This window comes from Tinamus guttatus, unplaced genomic scaffold (genome assembly GCF_059628265.1).
Source record: "Tinamus guttatus ecotype Peru unplaced genomic scaffold, ASM5962826v1 Tinamus_guttatus_pri_ptg000509l, whole genome shotgun sequence".
Classification (NCBI taxonomy): domain Eukaryota; kingdom Metazoa; phylum Chordata; class Aves; order Tinamiformes; family Tinamidae; genus Tinamus; species Tinamus guttatus.
This window is the reverse complement of record NW_028289043.1, coordinates 2,263,860-2,284,502: the sequence shown is the minus strand read 5'-3', so window position 1 is coordinate 2,284,502 and position 20,643 is coordinate 2,263,860. Positions and strand designations below refer to the sequence as shown.

The 20,643-nt window shown below is 33.6% G+C and overlaps 1 protein-coding gene across 1 annotated transcript in view; it reads right to left on the bottom strand.

The window, feature by feature from the left end:
• The window catches only part of AKAP9 (A-kinase anchoring protein 9), a 100,768-nt gene that overhangs the window by 49,998 nt on the left and 30,127 nt on the right, over positions 1–20,643 (bottom strand). Inside the window, 11 exon segments of the mRNA XM_088533569.1 lie at positions 214–311; positions 691–829; positions 2,474–2,553; positions 3,342–3,555; positions 5,348–7,765; positions 8,470–8,667; positions 9,637–9,792; positions 12,370–12,384; positions 12,386–12,541; positions 12,992–13,045; positions 18,929–18,973. Coding sequence (XP_088389695.1) covers positions 214–311; positions 691–829; positions 2,474–2,553; positions 3,342–3,555; positions 5,348–7,765; positions 8,470–8,667; positions 9,637–9,792; positions 12,370–12,384; positions 12,386–12,541; positions 12,992–13,045; positions 18,929–18,973 — 3,573 coding nt within the window.

Below are 20,643 nucleotides of genomic sequence, written 5' to 3'. Positions count from 1 at the left end.
CAGTCCAGTGAAAGGCCACGAAGATGATCAAGGGACTGGAATATCTCTCAAATGCAAAAAGGCAGAGAGCTGAAATTGTTCAACCAGGAGAAGGCTTATTATTGATCTTATCAATATGTAAATACCTGATGGGGGAGTGCAGAAGACAAAACCATACAGAGACAAGAGACAATGAGTACTACTGAAATATAGGAGTTGCTATAAAAAGCTTACCTGTTTACAGTGCTTCACCAAGTGTGTCTGAAGTAGAGTCAGCCTGTTGTATTCTTGCTTTATCTTGTGCAGAAGACCATTCATGTGTTCTTGCATAGCTAAATTACACAAAAATTACTTTTTCTTTAAATGAAATTCGTGAACATTACACAATATTTTTAATAAAATGAATTGTTCACAACTTTTCACTCAAAAGTGATAAATCACTTTTTTTTACCAGTTTCTACTGTAATAAAAACAGCATAATACTCATAATACAAATTAAAAAATTGAGATTACTCTCGACTCTCTAAAACAGCTCATTAGAAACACTAATTAGTATTCTATAACAATTAATGATGTATTTGTATTATAATGATCTTAAGTGATATAATAATAATTGCCATTTTGAAATACTTGAAATCAATAACATAGGCATACACACACACACACAGAGGTATATATTTTTCAGCTGGTATGATGGTGCAAGGCCATTACCTTGAGCTTGATCTCTGTGTGTTGGCAATTCTACATTCAATTTTTCTTCCTCATCAGTAGGAATATGGAAAATATCCTGTTCCCTGTCATCAACTACTATAGCAGTTGAAGACTGTTCATTCTGATTATGGTACAGAAGCTGCATGGCAAACAAAGCAAGATTAAGAAAAAATATTTATTAAGGTACCAGTGACAACAGAGAAAACAGAAAAATAATTCTGTTATACAGATTACACACATAGAGAACATATTATACAATATAGAAAAAGCATTTTGTGATATTATTTTCTGTGGACATAATGATTTACATATTCTGTTAAGTCATGAAGACCTCAGAGAAGCCTTAAAATTCTTGATAAAAGAAAGAGGCATAGAGAAAACTTTCAGCTAAAACAAAAAAATATATATTTTGCACGGAATTTTAATTTGGCATTACCAAATGTTAAAATTTTGCAGAATAATGCTTCCTTTATTAATTATTGCTGAGAATATTATAAATGTTTCATTTTGAGTAACTGCAATTTTACTTGGGGAAATATTTTCTATAGTGGAAATTCAGTTCTTTTTAGAGATTACTACTTACCTTGTTCTTAAGTTTTCAATGAACAGAATAAAAGGGGATGACAGTAAAAATGCAAGCAAATAATAATCTCAACGGTTCATGTTTGTAGCTACTGGCTGGCCATCAGAATAGCTGCCATTTTTAGTGAGCAGAGAGAAGATTTATCCATACTCATATCCATATGATTTATCCATATCCATCTTTCTGAAGATACATAATAATTACAAAGAAACTTGTCCTCCCAGGGAACATAGTGTTTCTTTCTTTAGCCATTTTAGATTCACTCTAAATTTGATTTAGAATAATAAAATAATTTCTCCTCAAGCTCGACATGAAATCATGCAGTTAGGCACAGTTCATTCCAGCTCTGAAACAACTAATGCCAACAACTTGATTCAGCTGACACTGTCTCTACGCCATTCTACAGTCCAGCTTATTCTCTCCTGTGCTGGCTCTCAAGTAGAACAGTTCTGGTAACCACATGTCCAAAAAGACACTGAAAAACTGGAAGTGAGCCAGAGCAAAAATAAGTCCTATAGGAAATCCTAAAGATCAGAAGATCATGGCTTATAACAAATGAGAACAGCTTGATTTATCCAAAATTTAATGAATAGATTGTTGCTCAAAAAGAACATTTAAGGCAAGAGATTACTCATGCTTTTTAGCTGAAAAAAAAAAAAAAAACCATAAAAAAGAGAGATGACAAAATAATATTACTGGTGGTTGATACTAGGATACAGACCAATAACAAGGTTCAAATGTTGACCATGATATTCATTGTTCCTGAAAAATACTAGATATAGGTATTTTGGTGGATTCCCAACTGTTTTAAGTCTTAGAAAGACAGTCTGCAACTAAGAAAGAAATGACTATCTTATTGCAGAAATGAGAAGGTGATGTCCTTTGGCTCAATGAGTGTGTGACATCAGACTGCTACAAAATCAAGAACTCAGGGCCAGAGACATACACATAGGCAAAAACATTTCAGAACTAGCAGACTAGTTGTAAGGCAGAAGAATTGGCTGGACGAGGATATAAAACAAACAACTAACCAAATCTTGGAAACATAATTTGGAAGATCGGGTTTAGCAGTCTCTATGCAGAGAGAAATGGTCCAAAGAAAGGATGGTGTGGAAAAGCAGGATGACTCACCAGACACATAACTTTTCATTTCAGTTCTTCATAAGTATCACTGAAAAAGGGCTTTTTGCTAAGTCTTACCTGAGTGAGCCTAGAACATTCCTCAGATACAGCTTCACTTAGCTTTTCTATAAGTCTTTGTGTGGATTTGACTTCATCATCTATGAATACAAATCATTCATATTATTTTTAATGCTATATGCACAACACTTTTTCCCATAGATCACAAGGTGTAGTTTCCTGTCTCACTGAAGTCAACTCTTCAAATTTTAGGAAGGCACACATCCTCTTTCTTGTTTCATCTCACAGATATATTCAATTATTATGGTAGAATTGTGTGCTCAAGAGGAATAAGGGAAAAATATTCCCATGTCAGTGAGCTCTGGAAAGATCTAACTTTCCTCCAACACCCTGGAAGGCCAGAAAATTATTATGACAAGAAAAAAAAATGCAGAAAAGCAAATCACAGAATGACAAAAAAGTATGGACTGAAAAGCAGTATGATGACATAAAATCTCACAAGGCAGAAAAGCACAGAACAATAATCTTGAAAGTGGGAGCAAAGAAGCTTGTTTAATGTGGACAGAAGCAAATGCTGGAATTCAAGAAACAGAGAATGAAAGAAGACCAAAGATATTTTGCTGCTACATCTGCCTAGTATTTTTGTAAGGAATATATCTATTATACTGCTCTTTACAGTTAATTGACCTAATACAAATAACAAAACGTGAGTTTTGCTACTCTTTCCTTCCTAAAGTAACCACAGTAATAGAATACCTATAGTATGGAAGTAACCAGGAATAAAAGTGCTTAAAAAAATATTCTATAAAAATAACTTGTTAGACACCTACATATACCTTCTCCCCAAACGCTTGTGCTTATTTTCTTTGAAAGACACTATCTACTTTTCCTATCCAGAGCTTTACTCCTATAATTTTTGACAAGTTACCTGCATGCTGAATTTGCAAGGTCTGGAGCTCCAGTTGATGCATTTTTTTAAGATCATTCACCTCTTGTTGATGACTATGTACAAGTTCCTCCTTAAGACTGCAAAGTGCAGTCTCCTTCTCTGCTTTCATGGATTCACGAACCTGGTCTACATGAGTTGAATAAACCAGGGACAGACAAATGCGCTGTGCTTCCATCTGCAGGTGCAAATCAGTCTTTGAATAGAAATATACATTTTATAAAGAGTTAGACAAAAAGAAAAGGACACTCAACTTCCACTCATTTCCAAAATTAAAAACAAATGCATGGGACTACATACTACAAATGTGGCCTATATGAAATACATAAATACAAATATTCACATTTTAGAAACTTGAATTATAAAAATAGTTAAGAGGGCTCTTCGGTTTAAAATAAAACTCAAACTAAAATCCAGTATCAAAACTCAAAATATGTTTTCTTCACTGAACTGAACATTGGAATCAGTTAAAACTGTCTGCATCAATGGGCTCACAGGCCATTAGGCTAATTAGATTCATCTGTGAATATGGACAAATGTAAAACAAAAATCACAACAATATCACACAAAAAAAGGAAGATGATTGTTTATACACAGCAATCACAAGGGAGATGCAGGCCAAAGTCTCTAAGCATTTAGGGATAGCCATGTTTAAAGTAAGAGCTAAGACATATTTGCAGCAATAAAAAACACTGAATTTTACTTCTAATGAGGGGGAGTTACAACTAATAAAGCAAGAAGAAAAAAAAAGCACTATATACACAGACTAAAAGACTATTATTAGTAGACCCAAATAAACCTTAATTCATAACCAATTCTTGCAGTTCTACTCTGTAGCTTTGAGGATATTATTGCCAAAGGAAATGTGTTTTGAATTAGTTAATATGGAGATATGTAGAGTTCAAATTTGAAATGGTTTAGGCACTTCTGACACCATTATGATTTTACTTCCAATCACAGGACCCTTATCACATTGTTATAAATAATTATATTAGACAGTTTAGAGTTTTTTTGGTATAATCTCACAGCTTTATCAGCTTTTTTATCAGCTAATACAGCTTTATCAGCTTTTACACCTTAAAAAATGAATGGACTATAGGACACCACAAATTTAGGGAATGCTGGTGCTAGTTCATTCCTGAGTGGATTTTTATAATTTGACATACATATAAAATAGTAGAAGAGTGGTTAACATCTATTTCTACAAAAAAAAAGAAAAACACCCACCACCACAAAAAAAAAAAACACTTAATTCTGTGTTTTCTGTAGCATACTCTTTAACTGTACCGCTGTATATAAAGGTAAAGTAAGAGTTCTGATTCTAGCACCTCTTTATACACCAATAATTCAACACCTAGTTATTTTTATTGGCACATGATAATTTCCTCTATACAACCTGCAATTCAGTTAGAATACAAAAAACACAGCCAAAATTTCTTCAATCAAAAGCCAGACTTAATAGAATCATATGATATGTTTAACTTCTGTTTCTTCACACATTTCTTCTACACTCACATCCAGATAAGTTTTTTAAAGCGAAAAATCACATATGAACTTTTTTATAGTAGAACCCTAGAATTTCACAAGCTTTATAAAAACTGACTGAAAATGTCAAGAATTTATCTTTGTATCGTGTGAAAGAGTACTTACAGAACAAAAAAGCAAATCACAGACAAATGTTTTAACCTTTTCTATTTAAGTTAAACATTCTACCAAAATCTGAAGTGCTATGCCTTTTCCTCCCCACTTTTTTGTTGTTGCTGTTCTAATTAAATGTACTAGGATGATAAATATTTTCAAAGAAAAATAGCATCCTTGCAGACACTGGCTAAGGTTATAATTCTCACCAGTCTTCTGGCCACAGTCAACTATCAGCTGCCCTTACATGAGCACGCACGTGTGCTCCAAAACAGCTAAGAGGACCGATATTTCTCAGATTTCTACACACGTGGCTCCATATAAGTTTTCACAACTTTTATACAGCATACCTGTTCCGACTTTAGCGTATCCACTTGCTGCTGAAGCTGATTATTTTCACGTTGTGCGACTGCTATTGATGATGTTTCGTTGGTCAGTCCACGTGTCATGTCACGCGACTGTTCTACGAGAGACGGCTCTTCTGGTTTCATCAAAGGCTGAACTTCCTTTCCTGTTGCTGTGTGATGACTGACAGCTTCACCTGTGCCCAGACTGCCCGATACATTTACTGCTTCATCAACTTTATTGCTCGGACTAGATGTGCTATTTCTACTTTCACATGCTGCAGCAGCAGCCTTCAAAGCTTTTCCTTTAGAGCATTTCGTCTTACGTTTAATAACATCAGTATATCCTTTCCGAGTGTGACTAATTATGACTTCTAGTTCTTTACATTTTGCTAGAACTTGTTCTTTCTCATGTTTTAGGGATTTAACTTTTTCGTTTAATTGGCAAATTTCACTATGCTTTGACTTCAGCTGTTCAGAAAGATCCGAAAGTCTCAGGGATAATTCCAGTTTCTCACGCTGAACCACCTCAAGCTTTTCCATAAGCTCTGTTGCATCTTTCTCAACAACTTCTTGAACTTCAAATGTGTCTGCCCTATTCTCTTTTCTATCTTCAAAACTAGAAGCTTGGGTTTTAAATAAACCTGGTCTATTGCTTTGCAAGCGTTGAAGCTCTTCACTCAGAGTTTTGAGTTTGATTTTATACTCAACTTCCTGCTTGTTCTTGTTCTCTTCTAAATCAGCTTTTGTCTTTTGAACGCTGGCACATTCTTCCTGCAGCTCTTTACAATTAGCTTCAAGGTTTTTCTCAGTAAGCAAAAAGGCACTCTTCTGCCTTTCAAAATCCTCTTTGAGTTGACTGTTTTGTTTTTTAAGCTGCTCATTTTCAGTAATCATCTCTTCTATTCTCTCTTGCAAGACTAGATTTTCTGACTTGAAACTGACAGTATCTTTGAAAATGCTATTTTCTTCAGAGTTTACCATCATGTGTTTTAATTTGTCTTCCAGAGTTTTGTTTTCACCTTTAAGAAGGTTATTTAGTGTTGCAAGTTCTGAACATTTTTCTTGAAGGGTATCTTCTCTCTCCTGCATTTGTTTTTGCATCAGTTGCGTTCTACGCTGCAGCTCCTGAACTTCTTGTTCAAGGGCACCTTTTTCTTTTTCTTCTTGCCTAAGTACTTCAATCTCCTTCTGCAGCTCATGAATTTGAAGAGTCATTTCTTCAGATTTAGAATTTACAATAGACTGCTGTAAATCTTTTAGCTTTGAAATCTCTAAGATCAACTGATTTTGCTCTGTGATTAAGCTGTCCTTTTCAAACTGAAGGGCCTCTATCTTTTGACTCATTTCATACTGTACCCCATCTAACTGCTGTTTATGCTGCATATTCAAGTTATCTTTCAGGCTTTCCATGCTTACCATGTGCTCTTTTTGCAAGTCTTCTCTAAGTCTGGACAGCTCTTCTTCATGACTAAACAGAAGCTGTGTCCTCAGTCTCTCTAATTCAGCTTCTTGAGACTCAGCCATCCTGTCCAAAACTGCATCCTTCTCCCTTTCTAGCATTTCAAGTTTTATTTTGTAATTTGTGACTTCTGCTTCATGTTTTAATTCTAATTCTTTCCTCAATTCAGAAGCAGAAGCAAGTTGAGTTTTTAAGTCCTCAATGACAAAAGCATATTTTTCAGCTTCATTTAATCTACATTCCATATCCATTATAGTTTGCTTGGCTCTCTGGACCTGTTCCCTGGAAAAATTCAATTCTTGGAGAAGATCTTCTGTTTTAGTCTGCTGAAGAGACATCTGTTGTGACAATTCTTGCTTTATTGTTTCCCTTTCATTATCAGCATCTTGCAATTTCATATTCAATTCACTAATTTTAATATTCATTAAATGTATTTGATCTTTATTAACATTATCATCTGAACATAAACTTGAAATTTTCTCCAGTTCTACCTTTTGTTGAGAGAGACGTTGTTCTATTTCTATTGCATGTTGCTTCATTAATTCTTGCTTCATTTGTACAATCTGTTGGCCATGCATTTCGTCTAATTCAGCCTGAAGTTGTGCCAGTCTCCGTTGCGTTTCCAGTTCCATCCTTTGCACAATGTCACTTTCAAACTGACTGTCTTTATAACATCGTTTCTGAAGTTCTTCCACAGTTCCCATTAATTGTTTTATTTCATCAGAACATTGTCTTTCTTTCTGTTTGTAAGTGGTAAGCTCAACCCTTACATTATTTATCTCCTGCGTCTTTACTAAAATCTGTTCTTTTAATTCTTCGAGGGATTTACTGGCATCTGATAATTTTTCCATAAGATGAGATGAATTTCTTTCTTCCTCTCCAAGTTTTGCTTCCAGCTCTTCAATTAAAGCTTCTTTTTCTTTTAGTTTACTTGAATCTTCTTCTTCATCTTTGTGTTTTCCCTTTAAAAATAATCAAAGACACATTGTTATTTTAAGTTCATTATTTGAATGTATTAGAATATTATATACTTACCTATTTAAACAAGATGCCTTTCTTTAAAACATACATAAAACATTTTTATACATTTATAAATACAAATCAATTTTTGGAACTTTTTGATACAATCGGGATAAGTGACAATCAAAAAAAGGAAAAAAAAACTGCTGGGCTTTGATACCAAAAAAACATTTAGTGAAATTACCTGAAAGTTTTGCCTTATGTCACTTTTAATGACATACAATTCCCTCTGCCCTTTCTTTTAGGGCTACTTCAAGATGTTTTCCATGAAGGGAAATATTCACAAAGTAATGAAAGCACTCTTTCCTTAAGAGAGAAAGGATTGAAGGATCGCTTAAGCAAATTCTGATAGGCTAATATTTAATGAAGTGGTATTTAGTATGGCATATATTTCACTTCTTGTGAACAATTCTGCAATACTTTTAAACATAATATACAATATTGACATAAGTAGCTCAGTTCCAAACTATGTTAGTGTATTAAATACAACAGATGTGGTATTTAAAATATAAATAAATAAATAAAATTATGCAGTACATGCAAAACACCCATCACCGCTGCTTTAGTCCTTAAATTTCAAAGAAACTACAAAAACACTGAAAGAACAAAAGCCTAGGAAAAGAGACTTTTCTAGCAAGAAACATACCATTTCATATGTTGTGATTTTGTCCTGAAGATGTGTAATCTGTGCTTTGAATTCTTCATTCTTTTTCTGATAATTCTTCAGCAGGCATTCTTGTTCTTCTAGCTGTTGCTGATGTGAAAGGATCTGCTGTTTCGCTTGCAATAAATCAGCAGCTGTGCAACTATGGCTGGAGTTCCTCAGAGCTTCACTTGCCTGTAGCTTGTGCATTAAAAAAAAAAAAAGGTAAAAATATATCACTTTTCAGAAACAGCTTGTACCACAGAAAGTATGATCTCTACAGTATGATCTCTACTTTCTTGTTCCATACTAAGAGCTCAAATTCTATGAGAAAAGCTTAGCAGTTCTTTTAGAAGCAGCAGAAATAGGTTTATCTTGTTGGAAAAGCCATCCAGTAGAAAATATTTTGCATTAAAACATTTATGGTCATCTAGTACAGGGATGCAGAGTCTCAGAAAAATCTCAAAGCTTTAAAATGAACTAGTTATAACCACTGTCCCCAAAATGAGCATTCATAATGCTATAGATTCATTTACAGATTCATTCATAGCTGCTATAGACAAAAGCTGCATGAAGTACTTGAACAGCACAAAATACTAAAAAACTGTATTACAGGAAGTTGCAGTCTTGTCTGCAAAATACATGGCATCTGGAGCACCACTGCTTTTTTGAATAATGATAGAACTCAATTTTGTTGTTTAAGTTACTGTTTAATACCAGTTTACCACAAGAGGCAAAGTTTATCTGAAAGTCTTGAACTGGAACATGTAATGGTGGCCCAGAAAACGGAATGCCTATTTTGACTGCAAAGAGAACAGACGGATTTCACCTCAACCTTTCAGAACAGTAATTACACACAAACTTTTTTCCCCTCTCCCAAAACAACCAGTATCATCCAGTATTTATCAGCAGCTGTATACTTTTCCATATACTTTCTTTTCCATATACTGCAAAGAAAACTTTTAAAAATATTTTATAGTGATTTAGTGCATGAAACTATGTACTTTAATGGCAAATGTAGGAGAATTGAGAGACTGCAGATCTATACTAAGAGACCAACTATTCAAAAATATGTCAAATTCTGTATTATCTTCATAACACAATCATTGAGGATCCTCAAAACTGACATGAGTTTGCAAATCTGAAAAAAATATTGCTAGCATGACTTACATGCTGAAATTGAATTTGCAATTTTTGACTTTGTTCAGTAAGCTCTAAAAATTCCCTCATAGTTTCATCCTTTTCTTTCCGTGCCTGTTGTAGATTAGTAGTGAGTTGGGTGATAATGTCATCTCTTTTTTTGATAGCAGCTTCAAATTCTTGCAACTATGAAAGAAAATGAAATAAAATGAAATGTAAGCTCTTAGTGAACATCAAAACTACAGGCAGAAAATATTATTAATTTATTCCAGCTAAATATCTTGCCTAGCCTCTCCTGTATTCAAAAGACTTTACAAAAATCTACTGGAGCATTTATATTTTTACAAGTTGTTCTTACAGATGTTTTAGAAACAGATTTTTTTTCAAAAAAATCAGTGAACAATATATGAGCTCTCTATAACATTAACTTATTAAAACACAATATGAATGTTTAATTAGCACAATATAGAATTTGTATTTAGAACTAAAGAGTGTGGCCACGTAAACAAATCAGCATAAAACAAGTCAGGGTATCTACTTACAGTACACCAGCAGCTCTGTGCCAACTACCAAGAACCAGACACTTTTCTGACAATAAATGCAAGTTATGCCACTCTCACTGGAAGTGGAATAAATAGCATTCATTGTACTAAAAACATGGGAGTAGCTAACCTAGTACCTTGCTCTGTGAATTCAAGAAATTCTGACCAAATAACTGCATGAGAAAAGCTCAAACTGCAAGACCAGCACAGTATACTTATTTTGAGGAATGTTGTTTTGTAATGAGGAAGAAATGAGTAAAAAACAGAAAAATTCATTTGCACTTGTGCTATTTTTGTACAAATTTTGTACAACTACATTCGGGCAACCATAAATCTTGCAACTTTCTTTGGGAATATATTTCACATGAAATAGATGTGTTATTCACTTTAAAGTATTGTTGATTTAAATTCATTCTCATTAAGGACTAGAAAAAAAAAATCAAAAACCAAAATGTTTTCACATATCACGCATTCTTCAAATCATTAGTCATCTTCTGTAGCTACATTCTGTAATAACTTCTGTAACTTATAAACTATATAGTTTACTGTGCCCCTAAAAAAGAAATTCCAGGTTACATGCTGAGTCTTGAAGTAAAATTATAATGCTTCCCCATAAAGCTTACTCTTTTACTGAACAGGAACATTATTCAGCACTGTACATAGAAAAAAAAATCTTTTAAACAGGCCAAATTATGCAAGGAATTTGAGGAAATTAAAGTTCTTTTTAGAACACCAAAATTATTTCTTATTTTAAAAAATAGGTGTCTAGTGGAAAGAAAATAAATTACTAGATGCTTACATTAATACAAATACAGGAACAGATTAGACACTTAAGTGCATCAAACCTTTCCTCTTGCATCTGTTCAATGAAATTAAATAAGCAGATTTATCTGTTCAAATAAATACGTTATTGTATCATCATTGTCACCTTTTCAAATCAATCGTTTTCTTTGACACTATCCTTTTGCACCTCTCTCCCTTACAATACTTTTGGTTCGTCTGAAAAATAAACCATATGCATTTCTCAAAGTAAATGCCCTGTACCATTATCATGTAAAATCTATGCAACTAAAAATTATTTAAAACATTATTATACCACAGTTTAATATAATTTTAATTCATTTTAAAAATAGCATTCATAGCTGTTTAAATATCAAACTTGTTTACTTTCAGCTTTTTCAGAAAATAAATAATGGTCACAAATGTGATAAAATTTAGTCATATTCTTTATTATGCTATAACTGTTTTGTTTAGCACAAACAATAGAAGACTCAGTAATGAGAAGTTAAGATTGACTTAAAATGCAACACTAGAGATGTACCAACAGACAAAGCAGTGATAACGCACTTTCTCCTTCAGAAAAACTACTTAAAAATCACTCTAGTATGGTAGAAAACATGACATCCATTTTCACAGACAAAATAAAAATGAAATCAGTAAAAAAATAAACAACACTATTAATGTTCGGTATTAATGAAGGTGAAAATGAATGAACTTAAAATAATGTTCCTTGCAAATATATTTTGCAAAACAAAGAAAAACATACAATGATGTGGCCTGAATCCAAATTACAGCAAAGACAACAAGCAAGACACGAAGCACAATAAAGAACTGAGAAGCTTTGTAGCACCTGCTTATACTACAAAACAAACAAACAAACAAAGTATTTAATATTCTAGTTTAAAACCTAAGCATATATTCCTCTGGTATTTCTAATGAAAAACAAACCCTTTTCTGCAATCATAAATTATGAAAACATCACCACTTATTTGGCTATTATTTCAGACTGTGGAGCCTGTACAAATATGGCTTTGATTCAAGGACTAACTCAGTAATTTCTTTCTTTATGAAGTAAAAGCTGATTCTATGTTTCATCTCCGAGGAACAAGGTTTTAAAGATGTGCAGTCTTTGCACATCTAGAGGAGAATCTGGATTTCTTGAAGAAAATTATTTTTCCATTATTGATTAGAATAAAGTCAACTGCAACGCAGCCTGAAATTTTAGTCATCAAATTCAAAGCAAAAGGACACACATTGGAACTACAGAGCTCATTGTAGTGATTAAAAGAGACCATGCATAAGGTATAATTCGGTATGTATTAATTTTGTCTAATCACACACTGACTGCATTCTGAACAGCTTCCATTAAGTGAAAACAATTTCTGGTGATTTTTGCACGTAACCGAGTAGCAAGTAGAAAGCAACATAAGGTATTTTATACCTGTTGCAAACCTTCTTGTACCATATGCTGCCCTCATTTCTTCTATCTCTCTGTTTAGCTCTTCAATCTCTTGCTGTTTCCCAGCCAATTCATTCTCCATCACCTCTAGCTGCGTCTGAGTGTGCTGCATTCCATGCTCAGAACAAATTTCTCCAACTCCAAATTCTTCTTCCTAAATCAATCCAAGTTCCTTAACATCCCATTTTTTTTTTTAGATTTTATCAAGATGAGTAAACTCAAATACCAAAATCTGAATCCATTGCCACACTATAACATTAGCATACAATGTACCATTAAAGATCTTATTGCTATGGTAACTCCTTTGTTAGTATAATTCACACCTCAAAAGCACTGATAGAAAGCATTTGTGCAAGTTCTGCTTTGTAATGTCAGCCTTAATAGAAACAGCAAAATCTTTGGGATTTCAAGATTAAAGATACACTATACTAGTATATGATAAGCAATGCAGATGCAGAACATAGCATGCAAAATAAAGTATTAGTCAGCCATGTAGTTTCTGTTCAAAACAAATACTTCAGGTTTTTAGTATTCACCATTAGTGTTCAATACCAAGGTATATAGTATTCACCACTGAATTATGATTCAATTTGCAGTACCATACCCTGATTAGGTCTGTAGGTATAGCTGTTCTTGTCACAAAACTGCAACCATTTACCTGTACAAAGACAATTTCTAAATATATTATTATTTAGAATAAAGTTTGATTTCTACTTCTGCTCATTTGAATGTTATGTAATGATTTCTATAGACCCATGGGAATTTTTATGCTACAAAAAAAAATTCTTTTGAAGTATAAAATAGTTTTATATAGAACAACTTATATCAAAGTAAGCATAGGTAAAAGGTAAAAAAATGAAATACAGAAACAGACAATATCTACATCATAAAATTAAAAAATATTAGGAATTATACATCTGCAGAAAACAAAGGAATTCAGATTTAAAGGTTATGCAAAGCTTTATACTTTAGATTATTAAAATGCTGTACTGCATTTAACCAATGTAATAACATCTGTTTAATTCTGTGTATCACTAAGCAAAGTTAAGTTCTCCAAAAAGATATTCATATATTCTAAGATCTATTGGCGTTTAGACACCAAATTCTATAGCAAATGAAAGGCAATACCACAGAATCTCATGGAAGAAATTTAAAGGAATTTTGTAAAGTGAAAAAAGGCAAAAAACATACATTTAGAGAAAGATATTTGAAAAAAAAAATCATATTTCTTCTTTCACTCACCTAATGCTGCAACCCTTCTCAGTTTCCAAGAGAATTTTAGTTCTATAGACTATTTACACCAATAATGACCGATTCCTAAAATGCAAGCACAAGCCTAACTACTAGCTGCAGGAGAAAAATACAAAGCCAAACAGAAACAAACAAACAAAAATTCTCCTGAGTATACAGCATCACGCACACATAGGCTTTTAAAGCAGACCGGTGTTTTAAAACGAGAAAGCGAGAACAGCTGTATTTCTCCTCCAAGCTCTTTATCATATCAGATAGTCCAAAATAATGTTAGAGATGGAAAGGTATCATGGTATTTTAAATCCAAGTCTTTTACATTAAGGTGGAAAAAAAAATACTGTCCAGAAATCTGCTATAGACTAGATCAGGGCTGCTTTACAAAGGACTTTCATGTCTGAGCAAATCAATAAATTCCCCTACATGGAAGTATACTGTTATAAATGGGATCAATGAATAGACCTGCTTTAGATGCGAATTTGCAGAATTGGCATAGGACCCTTTCACCAAGGAAAAGGAAGACAAAACTGAGAGATTAATTCTCTATTTTAGAAAGAACAAAATTGCATTATTTTAATCAACCCAGACAACTCTCAGAGGCTGTTATATTCACTGCGTGTCATGTTTGCATTGCCCTCTTGCTGGCTCTACATTCAGGCCATACACAACATCTATGTAGAGCCCAGCATCAAGGAGTTGATCAGATTTTGGCTCATATCCAAATTAATAGGATCAGTAGTTTAATAAAAACTCTACTATGAAATTATGAAATGATACTTACACTTCTTTTTTATTTTATTTTATTTTTAAACTCCCGTTTTACTGAGACTTAATCAACAAACACAGATGTAGTCTATGATTCCTGTAATCCACCACCCTGGACACACTTCTGTGCGCAACAACCAAAATTCCTTAGATTAGATGCATTATAACAAGAGCTACTGGGGAACACAAAAGCCTTATCGCACCAGACAGTCCAGACTCTTCAGCTCATGAAATTTCTTCAGCACATGAAATTTCTGAAAAAATACCCCTTTTCCTTATACAAGGAGTTTTGCTATACTCACTCAAAGCAACTGGCTAGAAATCTGGAAACCAGGCTTCATTTGGGCAGGAACCTAACTCTTCAATATCAATGCATCAGAGCAGACAGATGACAGTGTCTGAACTCTAGCTTTGAAATACCCAATTCTAAAATTAATTGTACCTTTGTTAATTTGTAATACTTCAAGATCACAATCCAGATACCAGCACAGTATTGACAGATGCCTGCACCAGGTTCCATGATTTTTCTCCTGGGCCCAGTGTTTTTTGCCTGTAAAGAGCTCTTCTGGAAGTCCATAAATACGATTGTTGTAGTGTCTCCTCTGTATTTTCTTCTTTTAAAGCTTTGCAATTCACCTTTAACGCTGAAATGTCCTTATGCCTTACAGTGTGCATAGATAGCCCAGCATACAATTAAATATTTATAGAAACAGTCAAGTTAGAAAGTATTTTAAGATAGGGGAAACAACAGGTAACGAGGTCAGGATATAACTGCATAAATGAACAACCACAAGGCAAGGAGAAATGCAATTTTATAGCACTGCTTGGGAGTGACTAGGTGAACTGAAGGCTATGAAGTCTCTTAAAGGAAGTTCTAACTTTCTGATTTTTCTTTCTTCAGCTTCAGAGTAGTTCGCAGAAATAATATTTATTAAAATATATTTTAGTATGCTTTCTAAAAGCAAAGGTAGAGTTTACATTACCTTCAGTAAATATATATCTTAAAGACAAGCAGAAGCTTTAAGTTTCTTCCAAGAAAATACAAGGAAAACCAACTTGTTCCACTAAATTAAGGTAGTGATTCACAGCAATTGCCAGCAGAGGTCAGACTTAAATATAATAAATTATGGCACTTTTCTATTGAGTCAGTTTTTCTTTTTTTTTGTTGTAGTTGTTTAATGGTTGGTTTGAAAGACATGAAATTGCATTTCAGAAATAGCTGTAAAAATGTGTCTAACTATAATATATGTAATCAATACAGATTGGCAAGCAGAATTCTGGTTAAAAATACAGAAGTGTCTGAAATTATTATTTTTTGCCCCCCCTCCTTTTTTTTTTTGACTTTGTGGCCTCAGATTCATCTAGAAAAACTAGTATCTATTAATATCTACACCTCCAACCCTGACTGGCAGTTGTCTTATGAACACTTCTAGCCAATACTTATTTTCAACTAGCAATGTAGAAGGAAGCAAATTTCCTAAATTATGTTTTTTTTTAAAAAAAAAGTTAGGCTATGTAGGGAGGTCTCATGCTTACCCAGACTAAATAATTTATCACAAACAACAAGTTGGTCATAAGAAGGATTTATCAAGTTGGCTACTATCTCTGATAGAGTAGATACAGAGGCGACAGAGGAAAATTGATTAAAAGACCCTACTTACAATAAAACACTATCAAGACAGGAATTCTGACAGTGCTATTCACTGGTTCCTTCGACTTTGCTTAGATTACATGAAAATCTTTACTTTTGTCTGATAAGCCCCTCAAAAAGTGAAATATTTCTTTGTGAATTTTATCCAATTCCTCATGAGAAAGGACTGACGAATTAAAATCACATGGCTTATTTTACCAACTATAACAAAACAAGTGATCGATAATCTTCTTCATTTTAACACGACAGCCTAATTTTCGACAAAAAACTCTAAGAGGATACAGACGTTATAAACAAGGGGGAAAAAAAAGGTACAAATGGGCCTATGTTTGTGCAGTGCAGGGCTTCTTATCTTTCCAAAAAGAGTTCATATATCCGAAACAAAGAAAAGCTCAAGATTTGATAAGATTTAATAATTATGCTGCTATATGCAAATTTTAATTACTTCTCATCTTCCTCAGTTAAAAGGCTTCTGATTCCTTATGTTATAGGATGGGTATCAATGAAAAGTTTTTATTACTAGAAGTAACATTACAAGCCGACATAAAGTATGCTGAAAACTCACCACAGTTCCTTAAAACACAAGCATTCCTAAATGTGGTGTTTGCTCAGGGCAGACACCAATTGATAGTAATGCAGGAGAAAGCAACGTATTGAAAGACAGCAACTTGCACCACTTCAACTTGCTCTTCACTTGATCTAGTATTACTTTACTGTTCAAAAGTTTCTTGTGGTCTAGTCATGATTTGGAATATAATTCTCAGAGAAATAAAAATTCTTTTTGTTGGAATAAGTAGTATCTAGAAACGCAAGATCTGTCACGGCATTTTTCAGAAAACCTGCAATTTTTTAAAAGGTCCAGTCAGAAAACAGTCTGGTTGTAATTCCATTACCTTCAGTCTGAATGCTCCCTAATATAATCTGTAGGCTTCTACAGAAATCTCTAGAGAATTAAATAGGGTAGAAATTCCATCAAATTAGTACTTAGACAAATGCTGTGAAAACTCATTTTCAAGTAAGAGCTTTCAATTCCATTTATATTAACAAAACACTAAAAATTAGAAACATAATTATCATGAGACATTATGTTGTATCTTTCATGTTTTGTCTCCTTGTGAACAACAAAAAAATCTTTTTTCTTTTTTCCCCTGAGATTTGGGTCTCAGTGTCCGAAACTGCTTCTTATAACTTTATATAGAATCAAAATTTCTAGCCATAATTCACGATACCTCTTACTTGAAGAGATAAATGAACACCAACGCCACTGTCAACTGTTTCCAAGGATTCATTCTTCACATACTATATATTCCACAGAGCGGTAATCACAAACTGTGGTGATGCACAGTCACAAATGTTGCAGGGAGGTCACAGCAGTTGTTCAAAAGTGCATTTGTCTCACTCTCAATGGCAAACTGTGCGCATGTGCTGCCCTATCATCTTACCATAGCTAAGGCAACCCATGCCTGCCAGGAGCTGTTATTGGGAGAAGGAGAATGGGAGAAGAAGAATGGGAGGAGGAGAAAACAAGAGAAAACAGGCCCAGAAAACAGGCCCAAGGATTGCTCAAGAGAATACAGCTAGGAGTAGGAGCAGGCGAAGACAGAGCCTTTTAGGTTGAGAAACAAAGTCTTAATAATTTTCAAGGCACTACCTGCTCTATTTTACCTTTTCACCAAAAATACTGTCAGATCAAGTCAGAGACACATTTTTCTGGTATGGAACAAAATAGTTATTCGAACGTTCACTTTCTCTTGGGAATGGCTAGTTCTAGTGGGGAACAGTATATATTTTACACCAAATTCACTTCGACAACAGAGATCCATGTGTTCCCCTTCTTACTAATTGCCCAGTTTAAGGTGCTGGAGTGTGCTCTGCAAGAGTGCTTAGCACAGATAGCTGCAATAAAAAACCAGGACTGTCACTACAGAAAGCTAATGTTTGAGACCTCCCCAAAGTTTTCAGTTTTAAGTTAATACTTGTAGAACATGGAAAAACTGTAACAAAGACTGTTCTAAGAAAGCCATAGGGAAATTAAGAATTCTAAATTCAAAGTAGAGGATAGATACCATATGAAAAACAAAGCCTAGTGTATGCACTACATGAGATAAGAGCACTGTGTGACAATGATATTAAGGGTTATTTTAGTGAGTGCGTGCCAGAGGGATGAATAAAGACAATTAAACTTTTGCAGTTCTTATTTCCTTGGAGTTGTGGTGTATTCCTTTATTATTTCTTCTTTGTGGTAGAAATGTAATTGAAAACCTATACAGCATATTTCAGTTTATGTAACCATTTGTCTGTCCTGAAATTTTAAAATTCTTATACAGTAAATTTAAATGGAGAAAGGAAATTGTTGAGGAATAGCAGGCTCGGCATTCAGTGTTGCAAGACTTACATAAATATCAGAAAAATCAACACAAACTACAACAAAATTTGAGGAACCAAGATACTTGACAGTAAACTCATTTAAAATTAACTTTTTTTCCTAAATGAACAGTTTTTATTTCCTCATTAAGATAACCAAATTGTTAAATAATTTTGTAGAGAAAATTAACAGAAATTATGCACAACCATGACTTCAGTGGCAACACAAAGCATTAATGAAGCCATAATGATGAAACTGTTACAATAGTTCATAAATCTGCTATATTGGCTACTGTAATGAACAATAGTGTTGATTATAATGACCATCTTACTAAGTTGCTGACATAATCCTTGCTTTAATATTACCTTAGTCGTACCTGTAATGACAACAACTTCATGTCTATACCACGATATTTACTTTTATTTCCTCCATTTCTTGGAAAATAGTCCACAGAATTTCAACAAACATGCAAAAGAAATGTTAAAAGACAGTTTAAAATGGAAAAGTCTTACCTCAGAACTGTAATCTTCTACTGTAGTGGAAATTTCACTTTCAGGCTAAAACAAAATATTAAAATATTTACAACGATGGAAACTAAAAATACTTATCACTACATTTTCCAATTATTCCTGGATGTAGACAGTATTTGAATATATTTCAGCTATCCGAAAGTCTGATATGGAATGTATATAGTGAAAGTCACCTACACTCTCTTGCAGTCCTATCTTAAAAAAAAAAAAAAGGGACAAACATGACAAAGCATCCTAATTAAAATAATATTCTAGTAATGTAGGTTATATATTTTTAATGAAATAAGGAATATCAAGAGACGGACTTTTCTTTGACATTACTATTATACTTAATGAGGAATTTTTTAGCCTAAGAACATGAGTTATACACTGAATGACATTTTTATTCACGCAAAAGTTTTGATGTTGACTAGACTTCTGGATCAATCTTCTGTCAAACTCATCCTCCTTCAGCTTTCACAGAACGTAGGGAAAGCTCAATGCTCAGGAAGAACATGAATCAAGACTTAAATCTTGCTATCTAACATAAGAAATTTGAACGACTACAGAAATTAAGCTATGCCAACATTAAACAGCATACAAGATGCTTGATACGGTGTATCCTGATCCACTACATACATCAAAAGTTTGGAGAAAGAAGTCTGTAGAAAAATATGCAAAATATTCAAAATATCTACATACACACTCCTGTGGTGTTAAAAAATACTCAACTCAAAATAAAACTTAAACTTTAGAATTTCTTTTAAAAAAAATAAGTGTAAACAACAGAACTTATTCAGCAGTCATTTAAATTATTAGGCTAGGCCCATATAAGACCAATCCCCCTTTGTTACTGAATTATCTCAGGCATATTTTCAAAGCAGGTTATCAGTTTTGCATTATTAAAGAGAAGAAAAAGGTGGAATTCTGAGGAGTTTTTGTTTGCTTTTTAATCAGCCACTAGGATATACTGTAATTCTGCAGTTTTCGCAATTACAACACCATTGATTCTACAGATTTTGGATCTTACAAGTAGTTTGAATCTTATATGTAGAAATATAACCAGGAAAACCCTGATTGTTATCTACCCAGATTGTTATTTACCTTCCTAATGCAGGTAGATAAGAAAGACTTAGAAAAGCCTGTGGCAGCATCATCACTTAACTAATAGTAGTTCTTTCCAGTTCAGAGCACTTCACAGAGAAAACAAAACAAACAAAAACGGTGCTCACAAGTACAGATATTTCCATAAAACTTCACATACAGATAGATGAACTCTTCTTTATGGAACACACTGAAACATGGACATTTCTCCAACATCCAGAAAAAAAAAGGGGGGGAAAAATATTTATTATGTAATTTTTTTCTCTGAAATGCTCCTTAACTGCATAAACAGGTCCGTGTTTTCAGGAAAATAATGAATGTGCAGATACTGGGATAACATAATGGCTAGTTAAAGGATAATCATAGCAAGAGGGAAGAAAATTGCAGACAATTTTTCAAAGCAAGGCTACTGAAAATAATTCTTTAAGATCCTCTATTGCAACTTAGGTATGTAACATCTGCAAGCACCATGAATATTCTTGCAAAATTATTTGCTTCCATCCTGCACCTCCTGCAGGTTAGTCAGCCTTCACTTCAGAAACGTGAAGATGACTGTGACAGTCTGAGACACTGAGGAGTTCTCAGCTGATCATTACTACCCAGATCTTAGTGAC